This window comes from Ursus arctos, unplaced genomic scaffold (assembly GCF_023065955.2).
Source record: "Ursus arctos isolate Adak ecotype North America unplaced genomic scaffold, UrsArc2.0 scaffold_2, whole genome shotgun sequence".
Classification (NCBI taxonomy): domain Eukaryota; kingdom Metazoa; phylum Chordata; class Mammalia; order Carnivora; family Ursidae; genus Ursus; species Ursus arctos.
Window position 1 is genome coordinate 13,693,348 of NW_026622874.1, and position 18,151 is coordinate 13,711,498.

At 35.3% G+C, this 18,151-nt stretch overlaps 1 protein-coding gene across 5 annotated transcripts in view; it reads left to right on the forward strand.

The window, feature by feature from the left end:
* SUCO (SUN domain containing ossification factor) overlaps positions 1-18,151 on the forward strand; it is a 90,720-nt gene that overhangs the window by 64,350 nt on the left and 8,219 nt on the right. For 4 of the 5 annotated variants that reach the window (XM_048225173.2, XM_026509346.4, XM_048225175.2 and 1 more), the window contains 5 exons: positions 225-1,388; positions 4,143-4,230; positions 7,125-7,229; positions 9,014-9,168; positions 9,637-9,728. In XM_048225173.2, coding sequence (XP_048081130.1) covers positions 225-1,388; positions 4,143-4,230; positions 7,125-7,229; positions 9,014-9,168; positions 9,637-9,728 — 1,604 coding nt within the window. Of the gene's footprint in view, positions 1-224; positions 1,389-4,142; positions 4,231-7,124; positions 7,230-9,013; positions 9,169-9,636; positions 9,729-9,970; positions 16,524-18,151 lie in introns of those variants that run through there. The other variant, XM_026509348.4, reaches the window with a different exon arrangement.

The following is an 18,151-nucleotide window of genomic DNA, read 5'->3' on the forward strand; positions in this document are numbered from 1 at the left end:
TCTGGCTGATCACTTGATAAATGATCTTTCTGTTACCATTTCTGAATAATACTTGTTTTTATAATGAAAATGACTTGAAGGGGAAAAATTCATCCAAAAATTTTCAGTTTCTTCTATATTTCTAGTCTTTCTTTTATTTGATGTATGATACATTGACTTTTTAGCATAATTTTAACTTTAGATTTCTAATTAAAATGATATGTAATTATGATATGTATTTCTAGGTTTGTGACTGCTGAAGGACACATACATGAGACAGAGCTGTCGTCACCAGATACTCCAAAAGAGAGTCCAATTGTACAGCTGGTTCAAGAAGAAGAAGAGGAGGCAAGTCCATCTACAGTGACCCTTCTGGGTAGTGGTGAACAGGAGGATGAATCGTCACCCTGGTTTGAATCAGAGACACAAATATTTTGCAGTGAACTGACCACAATTTGTTGTATTTCTAGTTTTTCGGAATACGTATATAAATGGTGTTCAGTTAGAGTTGCTCTTTATCGGCAACGTAGCAGAACTGCTGTGAGTAAAGAAAAAGACGATCTCGTGTCGGCTCAACCACCATTACCACTTCCTGCAGAATCAGTGGATGTTTTAGTATTGCAACCTCCAAGTGGAGAATTGGACAGTAAGAGAAAAGAAAAGAATGCTGAAACTATTGTTCCAGGTGACTTAAGTAGTATGCACCAAGGTGATTTGATTAATCACAGTGCAGATGCAATTGAACTTGAACCAAGCCATCCTCAAACTCTTTCTCAGTCTCTTCTCTTAGATGTTACTCCAGAAATCCATTCATTATCTAAAACAGAAGTGTCTGAGCCTATTAAATATGATGCAGGACCTACACCATCTCAAGTGATCCCTCAAGAAAATTCTGTTGAGGTTGATAATGAGACGGAAAAAAAGTCTGAGAGTTTTAGTTCTATAGAGAAGCCAGCTGTGATCTATGAAACAAATAAATTTAATGAAGTAATGGATAATATTGTAAAAGAAGATACAAACTCCATGCATATTACCACAAAACTATCTGAAACAATAGTGCCACCTGTAAACACAGCTGCTATGCCAGACAGTGAAGATGGGGAAGCCACAGTGAACATAGCTGACACACCAAAGCAAATTTTGACTCCTGTTGTGGATTCTTCTTCATTACCTGAAGTGAGAGAGGAAGATCAGTCTCCGGAAGATGCCCTTTTAAGAGGGCTACAGAGGACAGCTACAGACTTTTATGCTGAATTGCAAAATTCGACAGATCTAGGATACACTAATGGAAATCTTGTACATGGATCAAACCAAAAGGAGTCAGTATTTATGAGACTTAATAATCGTATAAAAGCCTTAGAAGTTAACATGTCTCTCAGTGGTCGCTATCTGGAGGAGCTTAGCCAAAGGTAAGTTTTATTATCAATTAGCACAGTCTACTTTGCAAGGTAAGTAGCGTAGTATGATTTCTGAGTAGAGGAGGAAAGGATTAATTATCTCATGATATGGTAGTAGTCAGTACCATTTTAGTTGGAGAGAGTGTTACTTTGATGTTGATCAATGACTTAAAGAATTGATTATCTTTTTTAGAAGTACTGAGTGATGTAATATCTTTATATATTAGGGTGACAAGTTTGAATTATCTTTAATCGGTTTCTCCTTTCTTCTGTTGCTTAACTTTAGCTACTTTTCTGTTTGGTTCCCACAGTACTCATGTGAGAATTATAGTGTTATATAACATGTATATATATCTATACTGTATATGTAATATATGTAAGAACATTAGATATTGAAGCTTTTAGTGGAACTAGACAAGATAATTAAGAGTCTAAATCAGTGAGGACTAGAGTAGACTGAACTGGATGATTAGGCAACATTTGCAGTCTTTCAAAGAAGTCCTAGAATCCTAGTTCTAGTTGTGATAATTTATGCTCTTTGCTCATAAGTGCCAGTGTGCTTATGCAGTGATTAGGGACCCCAGGCACAGTTTTCCATTTTTTTATACCTGTTTACTCTTTTTTATCCCTTAAGTGTCCAGTGTCTTCAGGGCTTCTTCTCCAACATTTTGCAACCACGTAGGCACCAAATGTCCAGAATGTCTGAAACACTTCCTTTCCCTACTTGTTTTAAATCAAAATGCTACTAATGAGATGTCACTAAGGTTATCATTATATCCTAATGGGTTTCCTCCTAATCCATACAGACAGTTTATTGGCAAATTGTGTGTGCACGTGCAGGCCTGACCACTTAAATACCTCCTACCTGCGGCACCTGGGTGGCTCAGTTGGTTAAGTGTCTGCCTTCAGCTTAGGTCATGATCTCGGGGTCCTGAGATTGAGCCCCACATCGGGCTCCCTGCTCAGTGTGTAGTCTGCCTCTCTCTCTCTCCCTCTCCCCTGCCCCCCACCCCCACTCATGCTGTCTCTCTTTTCTCTCAAATAAATAAAATCTTTAAAAAAAATGTACCCCTACCTGCTGCTCCCTACCCTAACTGCCCCGCTAAGAGAACCACAGAAATTATTAATTTATTTTTAATTGAGGTATAATTGACATTAATTTCAGGTATGCAACATAATGAGTTGATATTTGTATATATTGTGAAATGATCACGACAATAAGTCTAGTTAACATTCATTACCACACAGTTAAAAGATTTTTTTTCCTTGTGACAAGAACTTTCAAGATCTGCTCTCCTAGCGACTTTCAAATATAGAGTATTATTAACTATAGTTACCATGCTGTACATTACATCCCCATTACTAATACATTTTATAACTGGAAATTTGTACCTTTTGACCCCCTTTACCCATTTCTCCCTACATCTGATAACCACCAGTTTGTTCTCTGTATCTATGAGTTCAAGGGTATTATTGTCATTATTATTATTATTATTATTTTATTCCTCATATAAGTGAGATCATTTGGTATTTGTCTTTCTCTGTCTGACTTATTTCACTTAGCATAATGCCGTCAAGGTCTATCCATCCATGTTGTTGCAAATGGCAAGATTTCCTTTTTTTGTGGCTGAATATACTGCATTATATACAGATACCACGTTTACTTTATCCGTTTATTCTTTGATGAACACTTAAGTTGCTTCCATATCTTGGCTATTGTACATAATGCTGCAGTGAACATGAGGGTACATATATCTTTTCAACTTAGTGTTTTTCATTTTCTTCAGATAAATACTCAGAAGTGGAGTTGCTGGATCATATAGTAGTTCTCTTTTTAATTTTTGAGGAACCTCCCTACTCTTTTCCAGAGTGGCTGCATCAATTTGCATTTCTACCAACAAGGGTTCCCTTTTCTCTACATCCTTGCCAACATGTGTTACGTCTTATCTTTTTTGATAATAGCCATTCTAACAGATGTGATGTGATCTCTCATGATTTTGATTTGCATTTCCACGATGATGAGTGATGTTGAGCATCTTTTCATGTACCTGTTGGCCATCTGTATGACTTTGTGGAAAAGGCCTGTTTAGATCCTCTGCCAGTGTTTTAATTGGATTCTTTAATTTATTATTATTGAATGGTATACATTCTTTATGTATTTTGGCTATTGACCCCAGTCAGATACGTGATTTGCAAAGTTTTTCTCGCATTTGGCAAGTTGCCTTTTCATTTCATTGATGGTTTCCTTTATTAAAGAAGCTTTTTAGTTTGATGTGTACTCGTTTATTTTTGCTTTGGTTTCAAATCCAACAAACCATCACCAAGATCAATGTCAAGGAGCTTACTGTAAACTGTGTTTTCCTCTGAGTTTTACGATTTCAGGTCTTATATTCAATTTAATCCATTTTGAGTTACTTTTATGTATGGTATAAGATAGCGGTCCACTTTCAGTCCTTGCATGTGGCTGTCCAGTTTTCCCAACACCATTTATTGAAGAGACTGTTCTTTCCCTATTTTATATTCTTAGCTCCTTTGTCATAAAATAATTGGCTAGTCTTACATAGTAGTGAGATGTGTAGAATTGATGTTAAGGTAGCAAATACCTCAAGGGACCTCTTTATTTTACCTTTATAAGTGTTCCAGGCCTCAATAAGAGTTATTTTCAAAAAAGTAGATTTATCTCACATATTGAAATCAGAAGTGTGTTTCTAGTAATAAGTTAATAAGTAAGAAATTAAAGCTAATAAGTCCTTTCTCACTCCACAGGTACCGAAAACAAATGGAAGAAATGCAAAAGGCTTTCAATAAAACAATAGTAAAACTTCAGAATACTTCAAGAATAGCAGAGGATCAGGTTGGTCATCTTCAGCCCTTATTTACTTTTTATATAAATTTCTTTTGAATTCAGTAGGCTCTTGTTGGTAAGAAGGATGAGAAGTGTTGGTTCATTTTTTTCTCCTGATAGGTGATGATAAGCCTATTATATGATGTCATGCTTGGGAAATTACCTAGCTATTAGCATCTATATCTCCTTTAGAGAAAATTTTCTTGAGCATTATTCCTATTACACTTCCAAGTTTGCATATATGTGGTAGAAGTACAGTGGCCTTCTTTTAAGCAGCTTTTGTTAAACGCAAATCTTTTGTGGTTTTCTACACAGATAATCTAATTGATTGCAAATAAGAACATTTCTGTTTCTTCTTTTTTAATCCTTGTACCTTTTCATTTCTTTTTTTCCCCATCTCTTTCCTGTGATGCAATATAACTCGTGGTATTGACCATTACCCTGTCTTGTTGATTTTAAGGAAACAATTTCAGTATTGCACAATTTCAGTATTGAAATATCCAGATGTTTATTAAAAGTTTTTACACTATGTTACTATGATGAAGAAATTTTATATTTTTCTTAGACTTTATCTGGGACTAGGGGATGGTGAGATAAATTGAGCAGGCCTGAGGTTTCAGAGGGAGTTGCATCTTACTGCTAGTTCCTAACACAATCCAGTTGTGGTTCCATACAAATTTCCTCCTTTAGTGTTTTTTTTTAATTGAAGTTTGAGAGTTATATAAAATGTATTTGGAATACAAGTCCTTTATTAGAGGTATACTTTGTGAATATTTTCTCCCAGTTCATTATTTGTTTTGTCATTCTCCTCAAAGTGTCTTTTGAAGACAAGTTTTTAATTTGTTAAAGCCTATTTATTTTCTCTTTGCTCTATAAAATCTTTCCCTAACCCATAGTCACAAAGAATTTTTCCTCAGTTTTCTTTTAAAAGTTTTATAGTTTTCGTTTTACATTAGGCTTATAATCTATTTTAGTTTTTACGTGTTGCAAAGTATGGATCAAAGTTTTTTGGTGGGGAGGTAGATAGAGAATTTCCCTTTATTCAGGTATCACTGTTGAAAAGACTACCCTTCTCCACTGAATTTCCTTTGCACTTTTGATAAATATAAATATTAATCAATTCAACACACACACATATATACATAATATATCTGTTTCAGGGCTTCTCTTTTGTTGTGTTCATCTATGTTTATGCTGAGAGCAGAGTGTTGTGATTATTGTAGCTTTATAGGAGCTCTTGAAGTCACATAGTGTGAATTTTCCAGCATTGTTCATCTCTTCCAAAATTGTTTTGGCTAATATGGATTTTAGAATCAGCTTGTCAGTTTCTACAAAAACAACCTGTTTGCATCTTGATTAGATTTTGTTGAATTTATACATCAGTTCGGAGAATTGACATCTTAACAATATTGTCTTCTGACTCAAGAACACAGTAATTTAGTTCTTCATTAATTTTAATGGTTAAAATGATTTCCCCTCTATTTTTCCCATCTCAAAGACTTAAATACTTTTAAATAATTTGTGTATTATTAACAGTATTGGAAGTAAATCTTGATTAGAAGTGTTAACTAACTCATTAAATTTCATAGTTTTTTCTTTAAATGTTTATAACAATCTGGAATTTATCAGTGTTTGTCAAATGTGAGTCAGAAGAAACTGTTTGAGTCAGGTTCAGCATTTTAAACAGATGAAGTAGGATAGAAAGTACCACAGTGTATTGCAGTAAGGGAAGTTAGTGAAACTTTCTGTTGCAGTTTTATGCATTCACCTCCCCCAACCCACCCCCCTACCTTACACACACACACACACACACACACACACATACACACACACACACACACACACACACAGTTGAGATTTAAAACTTTGTTTATTTATTTATTTATCTAAAGATTTTACATACTTATTTGATAGAGGGGGGGGGAGCAGCAGGCAGAGGGAGAGGGAGAAGCAGGCTACCTGCTGAGTGGGGAGTTCAGTGTGAGGTCAGTCCCAGGACCCTGGGATCATGACCTGAGCCAAAGGCAGGCGTTTAATGACTGAGCCATCCAGGCACCCCTAAACTTATTACTTAAATCTAAATTTGAAAAACAGATCTAGAGTGATAAATGGTTATATAGCTATTTCATACATGATCCTAAATAGAGTGTTAGATTTTCTTTGTATTCTGCCCTCTTTTCCTCCTCCAAGTTCAGTAGTAAGTTGAAATTTTCAGTACAGTCTCCCTAATAGAGGTTCCTGACCATGATTATGATGCGTAATTCCCTAAAATATGCATGCAAGTATTTTACATAAAGACATGTTTGTTGATTATAAAACTTTTAAAAAGCTTGAGCTGGAAAGATGGGTGTTTTGATTAATTTATTTTCATTGGTGATATTCTATCATTGACTAGATGAGCCGTTGTAGGTTTTTGACAATGTGACATCCTAAGTTCCATCCTAGTGTGCAATAGAACTTTTAAAAGTTTCTTGGTATGAGCCTGCTTTATATCCAAAAACGTTTTTGAAAAATTTTTCAACATATTTTTGTGCTGACTGCTTTGGTTTAAAAATACATATTTGACAAAGTGATTATTTTTGCATACAGCTGACCATGTACTGGTTTATGTATGTGGAGCTCATATTACCTTGGAAAGTAATTTATTAATGTCTGTTAGTGATCCACATGGTAGCAGTAAATGGCAAAATGTTTTTTTTGGAGGGGTGGGGGAAGGAGGGTTCAATAGTCTCAGATTCATTTTTTTTTTTAATTTCTGATCATACTTTGCAATATTCATTCATTAAAAGCTTCCTATTTTTTTTCTTGAGGAACTTCATAATTTTTACTGGAACTTACAGTGTATTTAATGTACAGATGAAACTTTCACACACACAAAAATAATATTTCTTCCTTTATCATAGGATCAGCGGCAAACTGAAGCCATCCAGTTACTACAGGCACAATTGACCAACATGACACAGCTTGTTTCAAACTTGTCGACAACAGTGGCAGAACTAAAACGCGAGGTATTGTTACTGCTGGTATTGTAAGACACACTGCATATATAGAGGTTGTCCTAAAGCCAGGCTTGTTAAGGACATGGTATCTAAGAACTTCAACCAAGCAAAATTGTCACTTAGAGAGAACTTGTTCAGAATACCAGAATGTGGCATTTTAAAGTTTTGGAAATATATAATTTTTTGGAAAACAGGGCGTTCATAGTTTAGGTCTTACCTAAAATATGATTATAAAGCAATTCTATTAGGCCTTTTGCAAACCACTGATGCTTCGTTTTCAGTTCACAAAGCCTTGTTGAGTTGCTTAACAAAGCAAAAATTGTATTAATTTAATAAGTATTTATTGAGCATCCATTGTATATAGGTGTGAGCTGTACAGTCCTTAGGGCATACAACAGTGAGTAGTCCCTGGCCGCACAGAGCCTCTCTTCTAGGGGAGAGAGGGAATACATACAGTAAATATATGTGAAGGACAGTGGGACAGAAAATGAAATTGTGTGGAGTGGTGTGGTATGGGTTGCTCCTTTAGCTAGAGTGATTTTGGAAGGATTATTTGAGGCAGTGGCATTAGAACATGAGTGCTCAAGAGGAGAGCAGCCACAAGGAACCTAGGGTCAGAACAAACCTGTTAATAGCAGCACTAGGGCAAAGGATCCACAATTAGAAACAGTGTAATATCTGTGAGGGCAGAAAGAAAGTTGGCATGGCTGGAGCAGAATAAGGGGAAGGAAGGTGGGGCACCTGGGTGGCGCAGTCGTTAAGCATCTGCCTTCGGCTCGGGGTGTGGTCCCGGCGTTCTGGGATCAAGCCCCACATCTGGCTTCTCCACTGGGAGCCTGCTTCTTCCTCTCCCACTCCCCCTGCTTGTGTTCCCTGTCTCGCTGGCTGTCTCTCTCTGTCAAATAAATAAATAAAATTAAAAAAAAAAAAAAAAAGAATGAGGGGAAGTAGGGTAAGTACCTTCAGGGTGTGGTGGGGACTGGTCATGTAGGCCTTTATAGGCAATTTAGAGTTTGAATTTTATTCTAATCATTGCAACTCATTAGAAAGAATTAAGAATGGCAGGGGTCATCTCACTGATAATACTTGGAGAAACCCCATTTGTTGCTCTGTGGAGAATTGCCTCTTAGGGAACAGCAAAAGCAGAAGTTGGGAGGAGACCATTCAGGATGTAGTTGCAGTAGCCTGGGTGAGGTGGTGTTGGTTTGGACTAGGGCTTTAGAAGTCGAGAACAGTGTGGAGTTGTTGAATTCAGGAAATATTTAAGAGAAAGACAGCCTTGATGAAAGATGGGATGTGTGGGATGAGGAACTAAGACCCTCATGTTTTTGGCTTAAATAACTGGGTGATTCGTGGTTCAGTATTACAAGATGGCAAAGACTAGGCAGGAGCAAGATTTTTTTTTTTCTCCCCAAGTAGGAGAGAGTACAGATGGAAAAACACAGCAAATGTGGCAAAATGTTAAGTATCAGTAAACATAGGTGAAAGGCATGAATATGTTCATTGCTATTTTTAAAAAGTTTTCCATAGGTTTGAAAATGTTCAAAGATTTGCGGGGAGGAAAAGAAGAGTAAGACATTACCTCAGTAGTACATTTTCTAAGACCTTGCCCTGCATTTTATGGTTTTGAAACACATTAAAAAATGTTTAAAATGATCTGTCCCTTTGAATTTTATATCCCACTGTATTTTTCCTAATGTAATTTTTAAATGATAATAACAAAATATAATATAATATTTAATATTACTGTAATATATAAAACATATAATAATTAAATCCTTTTCTCCTCTCAGGTGTCAGATCGACAAAGCTATCTTGTCATATCTTTGGTTCTCTGTGTTGTCTTGGGACTGATGCTTTGTATGCAGCGCTGTCGAAACACCTCTCAATTTGATGGAGATTATATTTCTAAACTTCCTAAAAGTAATCAATATCCAAGCCCTAAAAGGTAGTATCAGCATTTTATTTCACATTTTTTACTACTTTTTTTTTATATTTTTGAGAAATTTGACTAAATAAGGGAATACTTACATAATTTCTTTTCCCCATATGATATCTTAAAATTGCAGTGTTAAAACATCATTGGAACTAGCAAGATAGTCCTGTATCTGGAAGGTTCTGTAGACTGGAATAAAGAAAACATTAATAGGAAATGCATAAACCCTTGAAATATTTTGGTTGTGGATGCTTGAATGTGGAATTCAAAGGGGGAAGATAATAGGTCTTTTAATATAGACCTTTTAGAGAACGAGCCTTAATTTTTTTTTCATGTAATAGCAATAACTGGAGTGTTAATTAGAGATTAGTATTCTGTGGCATGTTCAATTCTCAGTAGCTTCCATCAAGCCCCAACTGCAGAGTAAATTATATGTAGTTTTCTCATTGTGCCCAGTGTTGATTTTTCTTCATGTTTTAGGTGTTTCTCTTCCTATGATGATATGAATTTGAAAAGGAGAACTTCATTCCCACTCATCAGATCCAAATCTCTACAGTTAACTGGCAAAGAAGGTAGTTTTTGTGTAATATATATATATATAAATACGAATCTAGCTTACTTCTGGCATAAGCATAACGTCAGTGTTGTGTTCGAAACCATCTGTAATGGAATAATGGGTATAAGTAACCTTTGTGTTTGTGCTATGTCAAAGCCACTTTGGGGGCTTTCCCCTTGTGGGGAAGGGGGGCTTAGTTTAATTAGCCATTGGTAGCTTTGTTTGCACATGCTCCTGTTTAGAAGTATTTCTTTTTAGAAAGGGATGTTTGAGAAAGTTCAACAGATTTGGAAAACCTGAATGTGCTCCCATAGCGTCCTGTGCTTTTCTGCCTCCTCTTCTTATACAGGTAGGACCCGTTTTGTCTCTAGTTTAGGACTGCGAGGCACTTTCTGGGGAAAAAAAAAAATCTAGTCTATCTCTTTTTTACAGGCCAGGGTCTATAATAGCATTTCACTGTCTAACACTCAATGAATACTTAAATTTAAAAGAATGAATTTGTACTGAGTGGCTATTTTTCTATATCAGTTCTTTTATAATTAGCGCTTACTAAGAGACTTACTTTATAGCAGTATTAAAGTAACCAAGTTAATTGTATATTTCAATTAGGATTGCTTTCTTAATTATTAGCTTCTCAATTTCTTTAGGATTTAGTTAACAGCAGCATGTTTCAGTTCATTAAATCATTCGAGCAATCACTGCTGAGCATCTCTGGTTTACTGTTATCACAAAGCTTCACAAAGTTAACCCATTACATGTGTGCTTATGTAGGACTAGTAAATCTCTTCTTTCTTCCTGCTTTTTTCTTTCTTTTCTTCTCTTGGCTGATTTTCTTTTATAGCAGAATTTTTAATTGTTATGTGTAAGAAAATGTAATTGTGGTATGTAAAGCTTGATGAATTTTCATAAACCAAATGAACACACCTGTGTGACCAACACCCAGGCTGAGGTAGAGAACATTATGCAGCATCACTGCAACTTTCTTGTGCTCTTTTAATCACTGTCCATCCCCTCCCGGGATAGCCACTGTTTCGACCTCTGGCTCTTGACATAGTGATGTTGAGCATCTTTTCTTCTGCTTTGGGGACATTTGTAAATCGTGTTTGGAGAAATGTTCTTTGCCCAATTTAAAATTTTTTTATTTAATATTCATTGTTGTTGTTAATTTCTCCAATGTCATGAAGTTTCCCCTATGTTTTCTTGTAGAAATTTTATAGTTTTACATCTTACATTTAGGTCTTTAATCCATTTCGAGTTAACTTTCGTATATTGTGTAAGGTAGGGTTCAGCTTCATTCTTTTGCATGTTGATATCAAGTTTTCCCAGGGCTATTTGTTGAAGAAACTGTTTTTCCTCATTGACTGGTCTTATTACTTTTGTTGAAGATTATTTGACTGTATGTATGAGAGTTTATTTCTGGGTCCTTTATTCCATTGGTCTACTTACCAGCCTTTATGCTAGTACCACGCTGTTTTGTTTTGTTTTGTTTATATTTATTTATTTGAGAGAGAGAGAAAACGGTGGGGCAGGGGAGAGGGAGAGGGAGAGAGAAGCTTAAGCAAACTCTGCTCAGTGCGGAGCAACTCTGAGATCACGACCTGAGCTGAAACCAAGAATTGGACACTTAACTAACTGTGCCACCCAGGCACTCCAGTACCACACTGTTTTATCTTGTTTTGGTTTTAAGCTGAATTAATTTATTAGAGAGATAGTGGCAGGAAGGGACAAAGGGATAGGGAGAGAGAGTCTTAAGCAGACTCCATGCTGAGCGTAGAGCCCGACACCAGGATTGATGTGTTTAACCGACTATGCCACCCAAGCATCCCAGGACTGCGCTGTTTTGATGTCTATAGCTTTGTGACATGTTCTGAAATCAGTGTGAGTCCTCAAACTTTATTATTCTTTTTAAAAATGGTTTGACCTATTTGAGGTCCCTTGAGAATCGATATAAATTTTAGGATATGTTTTTCTATTTCAACAAAATATATTGTTGGGATTTTGATAAGGATTGTGCTGGATCTGTATATCATTTTGGTAGTATGGACATCTTAACAATAAGTGTTCCAGTCATGAACATGAGATGTGTTCCCATTTGTGTCTTCTTTTTTTATTTGTTCGTATACAACTTTCTTAGGCTTATCCCTAAGTATTTTATTATTTTTGATACTATTGTAAGTGGAATTGTTTTCTTAATTTTCATTTTGGATTGTTCATTGTTGAAAGTACAGAAGTGCAGCTGGTTTTTCGTGCTTTGATTTTGTATCCTGCAACTTTGCTGAATCCATTAACAGTTTTTGTGTGCAATTCTCAGGGTTTTCTACATATAAGATCCATGTCATCTCTGAACAGAGATAATTTTACTCCTTTTGTCCAGCGGTGGTGGGGGGGTTGGGCAGAGGGAGAGGGAGAGAGAGAGAGAATCCCAAGCAGGCTCTACACCTAACACAGAACCCAGCACAGGGCTCAGTCCCACAACCCTGAGATCATCACCTGAGCCGAAATCAGCAGTATGACGCTTAACTGACTGAGCCACCCAGGCGCCCCCCTTTTGTCCAGTTTGGATGCCTTTTATTTCCTTTTCTTGCCTAATTGCTCTGGCTAGGACTTCCACTACTAAGTTGAGTAGAAGTGATGAGAGCTGACATCCTTGCCTTGCTCCTGATCTTAGAGGAAAAGGTTTCAGTCTTTCATCATTATTATGTTAGCTAGCTTTTTCATAAATGGCCTTTAATATAATGTTGAAGTTTCCTTCTGTTCCTAATTTATTGAGTATTTTTATCATGAAAAGGTGTTGATCTTGTCATATGCTTTTTTTACATCAGTTGGGATGATCATGTGGTTTTTGTCCTTCATTCTTTTAACGTATATTACATCGATTGATGTTCATATGCTGACTCATCCTTGTTATTCTAGAAATAAATCTCAGTTGGTCATTGTGCAATATCCTGTTAATGTGCTATCAAATTTGCTTTGCTCATATTTCGTTGAAGATTTTTTTATCAGTATTCATTAGGGATATTGGTCTGTAGTTTTTCTGTAGTGCCTTTGCCTGGCTTTGGTATCAGGATAATTCTGGCTATATAGAATGAGCTTGGAGGTGTTCCCTCTCCAAATTTTTGGAAGAGTTTCAGGAATTGGTGTTAATTCTTCCTTTAAATGTTTGGTAGAATTCTTTGATGGAGTTGTCTAGTTTGGGGCTTTTCTTTGTTGAGAGGTTTTGATTATTGGTTCAGTCTCCTTACTTGTTATTGGTATGTTGATATTTTCTCTTTCTTCGTGATTCATTCTTGATGTGTGTTGTTAGGAGTTTATCCATTTCTTCTAGGTTTCCAATTTTTTGGAGTACAGTTTTTCATAGTAGTCTCTTACAGTCATTTTTCTGTGGCCTGGTTGTAATGCTCCATGTCTTATTTTTATATAAAGCTAGGACTTTGTACAAAGTTGATATGAATTAATACAAAATTGACAAATTACATAATCTCTTGCCTGCTAAGTATTTGAGGTAATAGTGGGGCTTAGATAATCCATGTTGTAACTATATTAATTCATTATAAGTTTTCTTCTCTTAGTGTCCTCCTCTCTTTTCATCAGGTTTATACTTTGATTTGCAACTCTCACTTTTGTTGACAAACCAGGTGGACCAAAATTGTTTTTATTTTTGCAACACATTTTTACTGTGAAATATAAGGGAAACAAAAACACAAATGCATAAAACTAAAATGTACAACTTGGAAAGTAATTATAAAGTGAATGCCTGTGTAACTAACATTGAGATCAAGGAGAATAAGATCAGCACTCTTGGTATTGCTTCTCCCAGAGGTAGCTATCTTGACTTTTGAAATAATCATATTCTTGATTTTCTTAATAGTTTTACCATCGTTGTTTGGATTCCTCACAGTATAATATAAGTTTTGCCTGATTTTGAGTTTTTGATAAATAGAATCATACCACATGTAAACTTTTTTGTCTTCTTCAACATTCTGTTGGGAGATTCATATACATGATTGCATCCCATCTCAATATTGTATACTATTTCAGTAGCTAATTCACAGTGTGTTTATCCATTCTGTTGCTTAGAATTTGAGGCTGTGTAATGCTGTTGTAAACATTCGTTTGTGTACTGGAACATAGTTGTATGAATTTCTCTAGGAGTATTACCTAGATGTAAAACTGCTGGGTTGGTAGTATGCTTGCAGATGCAAGTCATCAGATAACGGCAGGCTTTTCCAAAGTGGTCATAAAACAGTTTGTGCTCCCACCAGTGCTGTGAGAATTTCTATTATTCTGCATTCTTGCCAACAAACACTTAGGATTCTCAGGTTTTAAAGTGTTCATTAACCTCAGTAAAGTTGTAATTTTCATTTATCTAACCAGATAAATGAAACCAATAATCAGCTTACTAATGAAGTTGAACATCTTTACTTACGCCTTTTAGTCATTTGACTTTCCTGGGCAATTTTAAGGTTTTTGCCTGTTCTTCTGTTGGGTTGTTTATCTCTTTTGTACTGGTTTATAATTATTTTTAAGGTTTCGATCCTAGTCATTAATCATGTTGCAGATATATTATTTCGCTCTGAAACTTGTGTTTTATATAGAGTTTTTTAAATAAGAGAAGCTCCTCTTAATGTTAGAGTAATCAAACATATAAATTTTCTCCCATATGGTTAGTGCTTTTTATCTCCTGTTTAAACAGAATTTTTTTGCTCCAAGTTTATGGATAATATTCTCTTATATTTTCTTTTAAATGTTTACTTCAGTTTTTATTTTTAGGTCTTTAATCTACCTGGAATTTATTTATTTATTTTTTTTGTTTGGTTGTTAGGTAGGAATTCCAATGTAAAATTTTATATGAATTTTCAGTTGTTTCAGGTTTCTTGGCCATTATTGGCTTTTCATGTTTCCATATAAATTTAGAATCATCTTTTAAATGTTTCATCAAAAACAAAATTTGAGATCACATTGACTGCATATCAATTTGGGAAGGATATAGCATATCTCTGTTTACTCCAAAAAGGTCAAACTTTTGGGAGCTTTATTCCTAGAATATTTTTTGATGGCTGTTGTAAATGGTATCTCGGGCATGTGTGCGTGTGTGCACGCGCGTGTGTGTTTATTGATGGTATATAGAAATACAGTAGATTTTGGTGCTGTTGAGGTTAGCTGTGTGCTTATTGATTGCTCGTTGGATCTATCCATTTCTGATAGAGGGGCATTATAAGCCTCCAGCCATAATAATGGATTCATGTGTTCCTTCCTTTTTGCAGTACTATCAATTTTTGCCTCAGATATTTTGACTTAGTTGTGAGGCACATACACCCTAAGGATTGTTATATCTTCTTGAAGTATTGACCTCTTATCATTATGAAATGCTCCTCTTTATCCCCGATAATTTCTTTGTTCTGAAATCTGCTCTGTCTGAAATTAATATACCTAATCCTGTTTTCTTTTGATTTGTGTTAGCATGGTATATCTTTCTTTATCCCTGTACTTTTAATCTATATTTAAAGTGGGTTTCTTGCAAAAATAATCCCATTTACAACTGCACCAAAAATAATAAAATACCTAGGGATAAACCTAACCAAGAAGGTGAAAGACCTGTACTCTAAAAACTAAAAAACACCGATGAAAGAAATCGAAGGTGGCAAACAAATGGAGAGATAGTCCATGCTGATGCATTAGAAGAACCAATATTGTTAAAATGTCCATACTACCCAAAGCAATCTATAGATTTAATGCAATCCCGATCAAAATACCAACATGTTTCACAAAACTGGAACAAATAATACTAAAATTTGTACAGAACCACAAAGATCCCAAATAGCCAAAGCAATCTTGGAAAAGAACAAAGCTGAAGGTATCACAATCCCAGATTTCAAGATATACTACAAAGCCATAGTAATCAAAACAATGTGGTACTGGCACAAAAATAGACAGATTGGTGGAACAGAGTAGAGAGCCGAGAAATAAAGCCATGCCTGTATGGTCATTTAATATATGACAGAGGAGGCAGGAATATACAGTGGGGAAGACACAGTCTCTTCAAGAAGTGGTGCTGGGAAAACCAGACAACTACCTACAAAAGAATGAAACTGGACTACTTTCTTACACCATACACAAAAAAAAAAAAAAAACCCTGAAAATGGATTAAAGATCTAAATGTGAGATCTGGAACCATAAAACTCCTAGAAAAAAATAGGTAGTAATTTCTTTGACATTGACCATAGAAACATTTTTCTAGATATATTTTCTAGATATATCTCCTTAGGCAAAGGAAACAAAAGCAAAATTAAACTATTGGGACTATGCCAAAATAAAAAGCTTTTGTACAGCGATGGAAACCATAACAAAATGACAAGGCAACCTACTGAATGTGAGAAGATATTTGCAAATGATCTATCTGATAAGGAGTTAATATCCAAAATATATAGAGAACTTACAAAACTCAACACCAAAAAAACCCAAATAATCCAATTAAAAGTGGGCAGAGACCCTGAATAGACATTTTTCCAGAGAAGACATACAGATAGCCAACAGACACATGAAAAGATGCTTAACATCACTAATCATCAAGGAAATGCAAATCAAAACCATAATGAGATAACCACCTCACACCTGTCAGAATGGCTAAAATCAAAAACCCAAGAAACAACAAGTGTTAGGATATGGAGAAAAAAGAACCTCATGCATGTTGGTGGGAATGCAAACTGGTGTAGCCATTGGGGAAAACAGTAGGGAGGTTCCTCAAAAAAATTAAAAATAGAATTACTATATGATCCAGTAATTCCATTACTGGCTGTTTACCCAAAGAAAACGAAAACATTAATTCAAAAAGATACATGCACCTCTGTGTTTATTGCAGCATTATTTACAATTGTCAAGATACGGAAACAAACTCAAATGTCCATCCATAGATGAATGGAGTAAGATGTGTGTGTGTGTGTATACACAGTCTTAAGAAAGAATGAGGTCTGGTCATTTGCAACAACATGAATGGACCTGGAGAGTATAATGCTAAGTGAAATAAATCAGACAGAGGAAGACCAAAGAGACAGACTTTTAAATACACAGAACTAACTGATGGCTGCCTCTAGAGGGGAGATGGGTGGGGGATGAGTGAGTGAAATAGGCAAAGGGGATTAAGAGTACACTTACCTTGATGAGCACTGAGTAATGTATAGAGCTGTTGAATCATTATACTATACACCTGAAACTAATATAACACTATATAATTTTTTTAAAAAATTAAAGCAGGTTTCTTGTAAACAACAAACAACACCTGGTTGAGTCATGTGTTTTGATCCACTTGTAAAATCTTTGTCTTTAAATTGGTATATTTAGACCATTGAGGTTTAAGGTGATTGTTGATATAGTTGGATTAATATTTACTGTTTGTTATTGTTTATGTATTTGTTGCCCTTGCTCTTTGTTCCAATTTTGTCTTTTGTACTTTTTTCTGCCTTTTGTACTTTTAATTCAGCATGTGTATAATTCCATATTTTCTCCTTTCATAGCATATGTTGTTCTTTTACTTTTTCTAGTGGTTGCCCTAGACTTTGCAATATACATATACAACTAGTCCAAATCCACTTTCAGGTAACACTGTACCACTTCATGGGTAGTACAGCTATTTTGTAATAACAAAATATTTCTAATTTTTTCTATCCATCCCTTATCATTGCTGTCATTCACTTTACTTCTGCATAAGCGTGCGTGTGTAGGGGTGTGTGTGTGTGTGTGTGTGTTCCTTTCTTTATGTAGATCTCTGTTTCTGACCTGTATTGTTTTCCAATTTTCCGAATAACTACTTTTAACATTTCTTGCAAGGCAGGTTTCCTGGCAAAATTTCCCTCAATTTTTTGCTTGTCTGAGAAGGATAATTTTGTAGGATACAGAATTCTAGATTAGTGTGTTTTTTCTCTTAATACTTTAAATAATTTACTCCACTATCTTGTTTGCATGATTTCTGAGAAGTCAGATGTAACTTGTCTTTGCTTTTCTTTAGGTAAGCTGTGTTTTTCTTCTTTTTCAAGAGTTTCTCTGTATCTTTGATTTTTTTTTTTTTTTTTGAAGTTTGTATATGATATGCCTAGCTGTAGTATTTTGGGCATTTATCCTGCTTTGTGTTCTCTGAGCTTCCTAGATCTATGGTTTGGTGTCTGACATTAATTTGGGGAAATTCTCATTGATTATTACTGCAAATATTTCTTTTGCTCCTTTCTCTCGTTCTTTCCTTCTGGTATTCTCATTACTCATAAGTTATACATTTTGCAGTTGACCTGCACTGTTTGGATATTCTGTTCTGCAGTTTTTTCTTTTTTCTCTTGCTTTTTAATTTTAGAAGTTCTGTTGTCCTGTCATAAAGCTCAGTGATTCTTTGATTAGCTGTGTCTAGTCTACCAGTGAACCCATCAAAGACATTCTTCATTTTTGTTACTGTGT